The sequence below is a fragment of the Diceros bicornis genome, chromosome 2, assembly GCF_020826845.1.
Source record: "Diceros bicornis minor isolate mBicDic1 chromosome 2, mDicBic1.mat.cur, whole genome shotgun sequence".
In the NCBI taxonomy this organism is placed as follows: domain Eukaryota; kingdom Metazoa; phylum Chordata; class Mammalia; order Perissodactyla; family Rhinocerotidae; genus Diceros; species Diceros bicornis.
The window spans coordinates 86848091-86861635 of NC_080741.1; the positions used below are offsets into that span (position 1 = coordinate 86848091).

Genomic DNA, 13545 nt, shown 5'->3' on the forward strand with positions numbered 1-13545 from the left:
GTAGACCCCAGCCATACTGACATGTTGTGCAGCTCTCTGAACTCACCATGCTCAGATGTCTCTGTTCCTTTGTACATCCCGTTCCTTTTGCCAAGAATGCCTTCTCCTTCCTGTCTGCCTGGCAACTTGTTACTCATCTTTTATGACAACCTTCAGTGCTGCTTCCTTTAGACCTTTTTCTTTGGGTTTTCATGGCCTTTGCACGTTTTTCTGTAGCGTGACCTCATCGTATATACTATAAGTTAATTTTGTAAGGCTGTTCTGCCTTTTCAGTGTTGAGCTCCTGGAGAGCAAGGCCTGTCTCTCAGTGATGGAAAATTGAATGAACGACAGGATAAAAACTGGATGAATGGCGAGGAGGGAGTGATGATGTTCCGCCATGGCTGACTGTCAGTCAGGAATCACACTGGAGCGCAAGACTAGAGATCTGAATAAAGTGGCTTGAAGGGAGGAGGGTTCATTCGCTCACGTGACACAAGTGTGGAGGTAGGTGGCTAAGTGCTGGTGTGGGTGTGCCATGGTGTCATCAGGAGCCAGGCTCTGTCACTCTGCTCGGCCACCTTCAGTGCGTGGCTTCCTTCCGCAGGGTAACGTCACGGCTCCAAGTGACTGCTGGAGCACAGCCATCTCGTCTAGTCCAGACGGGAAGGCAGAGAAGGGCTGTGAGTAAAGAAAACGCGTTCTCTTCGCAGAGGCAGCCTCCTTTAGAAAGATTTCTCGGGGTCCCATCAGCTCCACCCTCGTCTCAGGCCAGAATGCAGCACATGGTCACCTCCCGCTGGATTTTGAAGAGATAAATATATAGTAATAGATACAGGTTCTTTGTGCATTTAACTTAAAATGACATTTCTTAAAAAAAAAACAGCTCTTAGATCTGAATAGACATTTCTCCAAAGAAGATATAAAGTGGCCAATAAGCACATGGGAGGATGCTCAGCATCATTAGTCATTAGGGAAATGCAAATCAAAACCACACTGAGATACCACGTCACGCCTTCTAGGATGGCACTGGAATCAAAAAGACATAATAACGTGTTGACAAGGACGTGGAGAAATTAGAAACCTCACGCGTTGCTGGTGGGAATGTGAAGTGGTTCAGCACTTTGGAAACCAGTCTGGCAGTTCCTCAAAATGTTAAACATTGAGTTACCATATGACCCAGCAATTCCTCTCCTAGATACATATCCAAGAGAAATGAAACACCTGTCCACACAAAAACTTGTATGTGAATGTTCACAGAAGCACTGTTCATAATAGCCAAAAAGTGGAAACAACCAAAATGTCCACCAACATTTAAATATTTATCTATTTAAATAATAGATCAACAAACTGTGATATATCCACGTAATGGAATATTATCCTGCCATAAAAATGAGTGAAGTACTGATACCTGCTATAACATGGATGAACCTCTAAAACATTATGCTAAGTGAAAGAAGCCAGTCAAAAAAAGCCACACATTATGTGATTCCATTTGTATGAAACGTCCAGAACAGGTGAATCTATAGAGACAGAAACCAGATGAGTGGTTGCCTAGGGGTGAGAGGGAGTGGAGAGTGACCGCTAATGGGTTTCTTTTTAGGATGATGAAGATGTTCTAAAATTAGATAGTGGTGTTGGTTGCACAACTTTGAATATCCTAAAAATCATTGTACACTTTAGAAAGGATTTAAAAGAATTATATGGTATGTGAATTATATCTCAAAGCTGTTTTAAAAATCAGCTTTTATCTGTCTGTAAGACGTAGTTTCAAAATTAACCTCAAAAGAAAAACTGGTGGGGAGTCGGGAGAACTTCTTCAAACCAGTTAACAGTCAGGGATGTATTCATCGTTTTCTCTTTATTTGAATCTTGGCTTTAAAAGAAAAATCTGCCCTGTGTGGTCAGGGTCAGATCCCCCTGGCTGGTTGCCCAGACGGCCAAGAGTCTGAGTGGTTTCTTTGTTCTGTAGACTTATCATCTCAAAAATGAACCTATTTTTTCGAGTCTCCATAGCTGAGGAATAGAGATGCCAGGGGGTCAGCAAACAGACATAGGAAGCCACTTGATCTGCAAACCAGCAGGCTCTCAGGAGGGCTTGCTCCGTGGGATTCTTGCTCCCTGGAGACTTGGTTGCTGATGGAGGGGCAGGGGCAGCTTGAAGGCTGTGGGGAGGTAGTGTCGGGTTTGGAAAAGCCTCTATGCCAGGAGTCTGCAGACAGGTGACTCCTGACCAAGAGCTCTGTCTCTCTGAGAGCCTCTGAGCCCTCATCAGTGAAACCGGGGAGAGAAGAGCCTTCTCACCCCACGATGGTCGCACTAGATCATGGCCATGAACCTGCTCTGTCAACACCGAGGCTGTGCATCGGGATGCCGTCCTGGAATGGCTAACTTCAAGTGGCTCCAGAGGACAGACGGGGTTTGAAAGGGAAAGAATGAGGACTGTCTGGCAGGAGAAGAGGCCTTGGATGTGGTGGGGAGTGGCTGTCAGGATGGAAGGTGGTAGAATTGATGGGTGGAAGGCTGTGGTAACAAGGATTGTCGAAGGCGCTGGCCAGCGGTCCTTCCTCTGCTCTCGAGGCCGACATTACTAGCAAGTGTGCTGGTTGGGGCCATTTAAGCCAGACAGCAGGGGCAGCTGCTGACACAGCATGGAAATGCTAGCAAAGGTGGTCAGAGGGGCCCCCACCCCTCTGCTCGAAGCTTCCCTTAGGTCCCTCTTTCCCATGTGTTCTGGATTCTTGAGCGTCTTTTACAGAGGCTTGTGTTCTCACAAAGCCCCTCAGTAGTTAAAAGAAATAAATCGGCATCGTTGTGTAGTGTAAGATCAGGAAGTGACCTTATGTTTCTGTACATGTATTTGAGATTGGTACATTACTCAAGGGTGGCCTTAGGGGGTTCAGTTTGATCAGATGAATGAAACTTTCAGATCCGATTATAAAACCCTGGAAGTCTATTTGCGGATTTTTCTAGCCATGTTTGTGTTCATCAAATCGTCCTTCACACTCCCTCTCCTCAACCAGTGGTCTGTTTTTGGTATACATTAAGAAAGTAAGAACAAAGTGCAATTTAGAAGTACATCAGGCTAAAACCACCATAGCTTTCCCAGACACGAGTACGCTGATCTGCTAACCTCACAGCCACATATGTCCACTTGGTGAGCACTCAGGGCCCTCAAGACGTTCTGTTCAAGTGGGAAACTATATTCATTATAGTTTATTGATTTCAAGGTATGCATTTTTCCCCTTGTAACATCTCTGAAGTTGTGATACATCTTACAGTCAATGGTATCTTACATTCATTTTTTTCTTGTAAAATGGTGCATCTAAGAATCAGTTACATCAAATCTTAGATTTGATGAAATGTGGCAAATGATATTAGTCATTGAATTAAGAAAATTCATTCTCCTCATTCTTCCCTGTCTGCCCTTGGATATACATGTGGAATAATTCCACGCCCATCCTATCGCTGCAACCAGGAGCTTCCACATCACCTGCCTCTGGAGAGAGCCAATGAAACATCTTTTGTTTTTGAGGTTTTTATTGATAGACCACGAGCAGATCTCCCACCCACGGGTCTCTAACTGCGAAAGGTGTGGTGGAACCTTTCTCCCTTCCCATTCTCCCAGCCCCCCAGGGTCCCTCCGTAGGTACTCAGTTAGTATGACTGTCCCTGGAACCGTTTCTGGAACCAGCTCATCCCCCAGCCCTTCCCAAAGTGACTCACTGATGTGAGTCTATCTGACGGTGTCACTGGGAAGAAAGAAGAGGAGGGGCATCCCTCTGCCCTACTGTGGGGAGAGTGACCAGTTACTTCCTTATCCTTCCTGGAGAGGACCTGCTGTTCTGTCCATCTCTAAGGCTTCACCTGAGGTGAGAACTTTCGCTCTCATTCACCTCTCAGGGTGCCCTGACTCTTTACAGCTGAAAGTCCCTCCTGTCAGACATGGACAGTATTACCTAGCAGTGTGCCTGCTCTAGCAACACGAGCGACATCAAGAGGAACCGAGAACTGGGCCAGCAGTACACAGCCATGGCCCCTGAGCTGCTGGCCTGCCTCTCCAAACTGCTTGTCGTTTCCCGGAAGGCAGGCACTGCCGTGCCTGAGGGCCTGTCCAAACTGCTCATCATTTGCCGGAAGGCAGGCACTGCTGTGCCTAAGGGCCTGTCCAAACTGCTCATCGTTTCCTGGAAGGCAGGCACTGCCATGCCTAAGGGCCTGTCTAAACTTCTCGTCATTTGCCAGAAGGCAGGCACTGCTGTGCCTAAGGGCATCAGAAACGTCTCTTGAGTTCGCTTGGTAGGAGCTCATCACTGACCCTACGGTACCTACCCCATCCAACATCCCTGGCCTAGAGATCAGCAGTGGAGCCCCGCCCCCCGTGGTGCTTGTGGAGTCGACCCCCATGCCGGCCCCCGTCTGGTTGTCTCTACCCCTAGTACCACTGCTGCCGATGCTGCCCACATCCACTAGGCCAGCCAAGTTCTCCACCCACTCCCCCACCCATGGCCATCTGGTGCCCTTTGCCCATGAGGCCTTACACAAGCCCCAGCAGCAGTCCATCCACCTGCTGCCAGAGATTATGAACCTGAAGGTGACGGTCACTGAGAAGTCTATGTCTGGTAAGGCTGGCTTGCCAGATCCTTCTCCATTTTGGGGGGGGCCTAGAAGGGTCTGGCCTAGACAAATATGTTTGTGTCCACTGCACCCACCCCAGATAGGTATATAAGAATGCACTGGGAGTAGGTGGCAGCCATGAGTCTGCTGTAGAAATTGAACTCCTTCCCACAACTACTCCCAAGAATCATCCTCTCACCCCGCTCTGTTCTCCACTTTTTCCTCCCATCCCCCTACTTTGCTGAGCCCAGATTGGAAGGTTGGCTGTGGAGAACAGTGAGAGGTCAGAGGTACTGAAGGATAGAGTTTGTGGAAATGATGGTGGAGAGAGGCAGCACCCAGGAGGAGAGGGCGAGTTGGGAGGGCCGATCGGTGGGCAGCAAGAGAGAGCTCAGTAGGCTGGGACCTAGATCCGCATCAGTAATCCAGTCTTCTAGAAGCTACATTATTTTAAATACCAACAGCATCCGTACCCAGGCCTATGAGTAGGAAGAGAGCAGAGTAAGGGGGGTGGAGAGCAAAGTGCCACCTGACAGGTCTTGAGAGCTCGAGACCCTCCCATTAGGAGCCCCCTCACGCTTCCTTGCCCTAGGAGTAGATCTTCACTCCACCCTTATTTCCTGACCCATTTGCGGATGTCCTCTTCTGGAAGCATTAGCCTCACGCCTGCAGAAAAATGAGTTGCCTTCGATGATTTCTTTAGTAGGCGCCAACCCTCTGGACATCACGAGGTGCCTTGTGGATGAGATCAACGCCAAGGAGATGGCTCTCAGCTGTCTGATTGGCGCAGTCAAGAGAAGTGGCTATGGTGTTGGACAGATGGAGAAAGGTGGGTACCCAAGCTTCAGCCCTTACGTGAAAGTTCAAACAATAGCAACAAGAGTACAGTGGAAAGGTCAAATCCCCGGTTTAAACGTTTGATGTTTCCAAGAGTTGAGGTAAAGGTAGAGCAACAGGAAGTCTCAAACACTGCAGGCGAGTGTGTCAATTGGTGCAGTTCCTGTGGAGAGCAGTTTGGTGGCATCAGTGAGGTGGGAGATGCTCTAGTGTCTTACAACCCAGGAATTTCTCTCCTAGGTCATTCCCTAGAGCTGTGCTACTCAAACTATCTGTGGTGAAGGGCCAATCTGTAAAATTTCCAATCTGTTGAGAACCAACCCTTTTAAAAATATGATAAAGATGTCACAGCAATATCAAATTGCTAGAAAGTTTTCTAAGTGTTTATTCTCAAATTTTTTACTCACCTGGTCATGGCCTGGTGTGAATTCATACCAATCCACAGGCCACACTTGAGAGTCACACTGCCCTAGAGAAGCTCACACACATGTGAAAGAAGTTGTATCAGAATGTTTATTGCAGAATTGTTTGGAATAACAAAAAAAAAGTAAACAACCTAGATGTCCTAAACGGGAGAAAAATAAATAAATTATAGTCTAGACAATGGAACATAATGAAAAGTGAAAATGAATCAAACACTAAAGCACACATAACAATACAGAAAAATCTCAAAAACATAGTGTTAAGCCAAAAAAAAAACAAAAACCAAGTTATAGAAAGATACATTTGTTATGATACTATTTAAAGTTTAAAAAAATGCAAAATAATAATATATTGCTTACGAGTACATTATAGAAAGTGCAAGTGTAAAAACATGAAGGGGAATGATAGATGCAAAGCTGGAGGAAATAATCTCTGGAGGCGGGAGGAAATGGGATCTGGAAGACACCTATGAAATCCGTCCCCATTTAGCATCTCTCTCTGTCCACTGAATGTCAGGCTTCCCTTGATGGTCAGAGGTTAAATCATCTAATAATAATACACACATATAGTGCGACTAAATTGCATAGTAAAATTGCAAACCTTGGGAAAAAATGTAGGATTTTATGAAGTTAGTGAAAGTGACGTTGGAAAGCTGCTTGATTCCCGTGCGAAGCCACTGATGAGTGCTATGACGGGGCAGAATGAGGTAACCACTGACGAAGGGAAAGTCATCTAGTGTAATGATTCCGTGGAGAAAGGATGATCTGTGTAGCAAAGGGTTAACAATAAAAATTGATAAAGCCCTTGGATATTTTTGCAAAAGGCCAACATGAAGGGACATGTGTCATTGCTATCATACAACCATTTAGGAAAAAGAAAATCACGTGGACTCAAAAAAAAATCCACAGATTTTTATTTCTTATAAGAATTAGCATGTGCTTACTGTATCAACAAATTTTGGTTAAATACAAGATAAGGAGGTTATTTTTGATAAATTTTGGTTTACTTTTCTAAGATAAAATTCCAATCAAACATATCCCTCCCACTATTGACCGTGAAATGGAGGTCTCCGTTTTGAGGGAATTTACTCTGTGCCGGTTCTGTTCGGGATCAGCTAAACCCTGATAAGGCAGGTCTTCGAATCATTCGGTAATTTTTTATGCAGGTGGTTACCAGCGTACACGGAGTTTGGCACCTTGTGTTCCATATAGGGCTTCGAGCTCCACCTCACTTGTGGGGACAGCTGCTGGATGGTCTGTTGTATGGGGAGGAGAGTCCCCCAGGGAGATGTCCTGGTAGCCCTGGCCCAACCACCCACCCTCAGACCTGCCCATGGCGCTCTACCTGAACCTTATGTTTCCTTGCCTTGGAAAGGAAACGATGGTCACCTTTAGCACTCCACCGCGTAAGGGGTTTAAGCATTCTTGCAGGATCACAAGCTTTCACCTGGGATGCAGTGGCTTCCACATCCCTCGTGCCTTGTGGTTAACCTAGTGGAGGAGAATTCGCAGAGCTGAGCTGAACTCTGGAGAGCTGTTGGGTGATTTCTGCATCCTGCTGCATCAGCAGAGTGCTGAGAAGGCCATCCCTCCATCACTCCCCAGGAAATCTCTCTCGCTTGTTGGCACTTGGTTCTGAGTTTGAAAAAAATATATAAATAACAGAATATAAATGAAGGAGTGATCCATTTCTTTTGGAAAAGCATTTGTCCTAGAAGGACTTGAACTAACTAGCTCTCTCAGGGCATTAAAGAGAAGATAGAAACTCTCGATGTATTTTGCTTGAATTTTGCTTTTCTGGACCATCTTATTGCATGAGGTAGACCAAAGCTGTCACTGAGTCTGGAGTATTCTTCTCTTAAAGCTGTAGCCAGAATATACCCCTCGCTAAGGGAATATTTTTGTAGCAATAAGACTGCTTCCAGCCTTTTCTCCTGTCCTAATACCCACTAGTCCTGGCATGTCATGAAAGAAAACTGGACTGCTCCTTCATTTTTAGTTGATGGCAACATCATTAAATAAAACATAACAACAACAACAACAAAATCTTGCCATCTTTGCATAATAGCTATTTTTCACTTTTACAGTTCACTTTTTCTGTCTATCTGTCTCTCTCTGTATTTTTAACAATACCACAATTTTTCTGTTTCTCAGTTTCCTTTACTTGACAGACACAAATGTTTTCCAACATGGCTATATACTTTTAATAATTGTCATTTTGAGTGGGTGTAGACTCCTTCTAATGTTCATGTTCCATAATTAACCAAATGCTTAGGTTTCCAGGGTTTTGTGTGTTTGTGTGTGTGAGGAGGACTAGCCCTGAGCTAATATCCGATGCCAATCCTCCCCTTTTTTCTTGAGGAAGACTGGCCCTGGGCTAACATCCATGCCCATCCTCTTCTACTTTATATGGGACGCCGCCACAGCATGGCTTAGCAAGCTGTGCGTTGGTGGGTGCCCAGGGTCCGAACCCGCGAACCCTGGGCCGCTGCAGCAGAGCGTGAGCACTTAACCACTGCGCCACTGGGCCGGCCCCCAAGATTATTTGTTGTTAGTATAATATGCATTATAGTCTGCAAGTTTATGTACATCACTTCTTATTTCTGTTGTATTGGTTATTAAGATTGATTTCCCAAGAGAGGGATTATTGAGGCAGAGAGTCTTAGTATGTGTATAGCTCTTCCTAAATATTGCTTTGTCGGTGGATTTACTCTACACCAGCTGGGTTGACTAATTTTGTTCCATCTTTACCAGCATTGCTATTGTTAGTTCTTTTCATTTCTGCTCAGTTAGAAGGTACTGAAAGTTGGTCTAATTCCAACTTTTGGATCACTAGCAAAGGTGATTGTTCACGTGTTTGCATCATGCAGTGTGCAGTCTCTGATTATAATCTTTGTCTACTTGTGAGGTCTGGTTTGCCATTTTCTTTATGAATTTGAATGAGCCATGTCAACGAATGAATTGCTTAACATTTCCTAACAATTTCATGCCTAACCAGTGAAATGACCATATTTGGGGGAACAATAAGCAAAGATTTGATGAAGTTTATATAAGAATGATTGAGATTTTCCACCAGTAACGGGGGTGCTAAATTTTAATTCTTACGTTGTCAGATATGAAATGATTCTACACAAGACAGTGTGATTCTGCAAGAGACTAAAATATTGTTGAAGAAGCATCTGATTCCTATGGTTGGGATAAGGGGAAATAGATGCCTGTAAATTTCCTTCTAGCTGGGCCAATGTTTGTTCTCTTGACCTAGCACAACAGTTATGTCTGCCTTTGCCCTTAGGGTGACATCGCTTTGGTGCTTGCTTGCTGCTCCCTGCTCTGCTGTCATTTCACTCTTGAGAGATATTGGACGGGGAGTGCTGTAGAGAGGAACCTTCAAGATTTCCCTTAATTACTCTGAGCCTGCTCATGCGTTAAAAAGTCTTTTTCTTCCAAGATCTGGTTGTTTCGTAACAACAGGGCACTTTAGAATATCTGGTTTACTATACTGCTAGAACAAAAAATCCATATTACATTTTTGGTTAAAAAAATAAAATTAAAAAATTGAAGGAAGAATCCCTCTCTCTTCCACTCCAGAGTTTCCCCGTGGACATCTTAGCCATGGACGTGAACTTGCTTTACCACCTTACCTACAACTCCTCTACTCGCTGTCTGACCTTTTCCCTCTTGACTGGAAGGGAAGTCAAGAAGAAAAAAGGTAACAGTGGTTTCCAGCAAGACCTCTTGACCCATCTCTGGGGGTGGAGATAGGGGTGGGAAGAGAGATAGAAGATTCCCTGAGTAGGTTGGTGGGATGGTTTGATTTGGTTTTCTGATAGGAAGGATATATAGCTGCCCTGGCTGGAGACTCAGCAGCTATTGACACAGATTTTTTCCCATAAAAGTTGATGCATCACAACCCAGTCATTCCATAGTGCAGTCTCATCGTTTGAATGTTTGTATGTTCTCCATTCCTGGTGATGTGGTTCCCCTCACCTGGGACAATACCCCTATTAAACCCACATTGCCCACCTCCTACAGTATCCCAAATACACCCTCTCTGCTCAGAGAGAGATCTGTGTTGCCCGTTCTCACATACCAAGTAGGGGAACCAGTATCTGAAGAGAGGTATTTGGACACCAAACCTAATAGCGTGTCCCACACTAGGCCAGTTCATGCAGGCAGAAAACAAAGACATACAAGGCATTCCTGTTCTATTGGGGAAGACATGCAACAGAGGGAAAGGCTTAAAGGAAAGAACAGGTGGCAGATGAGACCAGACAGTGTAGCAACAACCATGCAGCCAGAAGCTCAGGGGAGAGATAAATTGGAGCTGGAGAGGGCAGGGTAAGGCCTCATGGAACTCCCAGGGCCCCCTGGGCTATGATGGCAGAGTGGTGGAATGGGGTAGGTAGAGGAGGATTGCATTTGCAAAGAGGTGGTGGAAGGATCGACATAAGGCGGGAATGCTCAAAGACCGTCCAGCTGATTCCCACAGACACTGGAGCTAAGGCTGGAAGTTGAGTAGTTTGGATTTTATTCCTGCCCCTGCCCCTGATTGGCTGTGTGATTTGCCTTCCTCCAGGCCTCACCCTCTGTATCAAGCTGATCCTATATCCTTTCAGTCAGTGAACCAATGTTTATTGAGCAATAGCTAGTTGTCAGTCAGTGTCCTAAATGCTGGGGGCACGCATGTGGACTCTAAGACAAAGAATGCCTTCCCTAATGGCGCTGACATCCTCAGCTTCCTGCATGGAGTAGATTCAACTGCCCCCTCTCGTCGCCCTGGTTCCTTTACCTCTGTGATGTGTTTTCTCTCATTGTGTTTCAATAACCCACAGCATCATTTCTGGTATCCCACTTTATGTGCTTCTGGTTTTATCTCCCCTCTTGAGCTGGCCCTAAATGGACACAGTCCCTTTGAGGGAAAACAAAGTATCCTCAAGACACAGTGATTTCATGATTTTTCTTCCTAATGACCTTGAGGGTGATGCCTTGAGTGAGGTTGTTCCAAAGCAAAAGTTATATATGTCTGTTGGTCTCTGTGTCTATGTGGCTGTTTTCCTCTGCTACCCCACTAAGATGTAATTTGTTATGATGTTGCATCATTCTCACTAGGATGTATGTTCAATGATGCTGCGTTTATTATAGGTTCTTCTTACGTTTCAGAATTATTCTCACACATGTGTGCTAGGATGGGTGGTTAACCTTCCCTAATAGTTTATAAGTAACTATATGTCCTGTCTTGCCCAGGAATGTCCCAGTTTATGCTTATCATCCTGACATAACTATTAATTATGCTCACTCTCACTCTAAGAACTTCCCCAGTTTGGACAATATATTGTAGAGTCGTTCTAGTTTTCAGTCACTTTGGGTTTGGGACCGCCACTATCTGTTCCATACACATGTGCTGTCACACCTCACCAGCTGGCCCCCTTTGCAGTTCTAGGGTAAGGCAGACTTGGAGCAGATAGGCTCCAGGAGGTGGGCCCACCATGAGGGTCCCCCATGAGGGGACAACAGCTATTTATGGAAAGTAGCCCAGTGTTACAGGAAGAGAACTGAGAAAAGTGTGGTTACTGGTTGGAACAAGAGGCTGTCACCCCTGAGGATGCAGGGCATCCAGGGGCAGGCCAGACATGGATGCTCAGGCTAGTAGATGTTTCAGGAGGTCAGCCAGCTGGTAGCTGGGCCTTAGGGTCAAGTCTCTCGTCTATGGTGGCAGGAGGAGTGGGGGAAGGGATCGGCAACCACTCAGGTGGCACATAACAGAGGTGGTATTCAAGCACAAGCCAGAAACCCCCCAGGCTTGGCTGACAGTGGGAAGACTCCATTCTGAGGCCCTCAGGGCTCAGTTGGAGCCTAAGCAATGCCTCTGGCCTGAAGCCAGGTTTCATTCTTGAGACCAAGGTGAAGTTGAGCCTGCATCTATCGAGGGAGAGCATGTGGCTCCAGCTGGGTGGGCAGCAGAGGCTCAGAAGCAGGCAGGACCTGAATAGATGCCTTTGGAACTTCAGTCTTGGAGGATCACCTCCATGATTTTGTGTCACCAAATCCTCATGCCGCCTAACACTTGCCATGAGAGATAACTGTGAAAATAAGTGCGGTAAGCACAAAACATTGCCATTCACAGGTTTGAGCAGGCAGAAGCAAGAACCAGTGAACCTGAAGATAGGACAATGGAAGTTATTGAATCTGTAGAAGACAAAGAAAAGATTGAAAAAAAATGAGCAGGGCCTAAGGGACACCATCAAGGGGAATAACAGAGGCCTTGTGGGAGTCCCAGAAGGAGAAGAGCGAGGGAAAGGGACAGAGAATATGTGAAGAAATAATGGCTAAAAAATTCCCAAATTTGATGAAAGACATGAATATAAACATCAAAGAAGCTTAACAAACTCTAAGTAAGATGAGCTTAAAGAGACCCACACCAAGACACATTATAATCAGACTTTTAATAGACAAAAAGAGAATCTTGAAAGCAGCAAGAGAAAAGCAAATTATTACATACAAGGAATCCTCAGTAAGATTATCAGCAGATTTCTCCTCAGAAACTTTGGAGACCAGAAGGCACTGGGCTGACACATAGTCATGTGCTGCATAATGATGTTTTGGTCGATGACAGACCGCATATGTGATGGTGGTCCCATAAGATTAGTACCATATAGCCTAGGTGTGTGGTAGGCTGTACCATCTAGGTTTGTGTAAGTACACTCTATGACATTTACACAACAACAAAATCGCCTAATGACGCATTTCTCAGGACTAACCCCATTATTAAGCAAAGCATGACTGTATTCAAAGTGCTAAAAGAAAAAACTGTCAACCAAACATCCTATATCCAGCAAAACTATCCTTAAAAAGTGAGAGAGATATTAAAACATTCCCAGATAAACAACACCTGAGGATGTTCTTGACCACTAGACTTACCTTGCAAGAAACGCTCAAGGGTGTCCTGCACGGTGAAATGAAAGGACACTAGACAGTATCTCAAAGCCATAGGGAGAAATAAAGATCTCAATAAAAGTAAATACATGGGCAGTTATTAAAGCTGGTACTATTGTAACAATGGTTTGTAACTGCACTTTTTGTTTTCTACATGATTTAAAAGACTAATACATTTAAAGAAAAGAATATTAGTGTAAAAGCTAGGATTATTGTAACTTTCATTTGTAACTCCAAATCTTGTTTTCTACATAATTTAAGAGACTAGTGCATTTAAAAGAATTATTAATGTATGTTAGTGGGCACATAACACATGAAGATATAATTTTGTGACATCAACAACTGAAAAGAGTGGGAACGAAGCTGTAAAGGAGGAGAATTTTTGTATGTTATTGAAGTTAAGTTGGTAAAAATTCATATTAGAGTGTTATAACTTTAGGATGTTAAATGTAATTCCCATGGTAACCACAAAGAAAATAGCTATATACAAAGAAGAAAATGAGAAAGAAATTTAAACATTTCATGACAAAACATCAACTCAACACAAAGAAGACAGCAGTGCAGGAAGTGAGGGACAAAAAGCTGTAAGGCATGTAGAAAACAAACAGCACAATGACAGAAGTCCCTCCTTATCAGTAATTACTTTAAATGCAAATGGATTAAACTCTGCAATCAAAGACAGAAATTGGCAGAATGGATAAAAACACATTATCCAACTATATGCTGTCTACAAGAGATTCGCTTGAGGTCCAAACAC

The 13545-nt window shown here is 44.5% G+C and overlaps 1 protein-coding gene across 1 annotated transcript in view; it reads left to right on the forward strand.

Moving 5' to 3' along the window:
- The first annotated feature begins 379 nt into the window (after positions 1-379).
- The window catches only part of C2H3orf20 (chromosome 2 C3orf20 homolog), an 80114-nt gene continuing 66948 nt past the window's right edge, over positions 380-13545 (forward strand). The window contains 5 exon segments of the mRNA XM_058567980.1: positions 380-436; positions 3946-4091; positions 4249-4601; positions 5300-5478; positions 9444-9564. Of these exon segments, the coding sequence (XP_058423963.1) occupies positions 380-436; positions 3946-4091; positions 4249-4601; positions 5300-5478; positions 9444-9564 (856 nt within the window).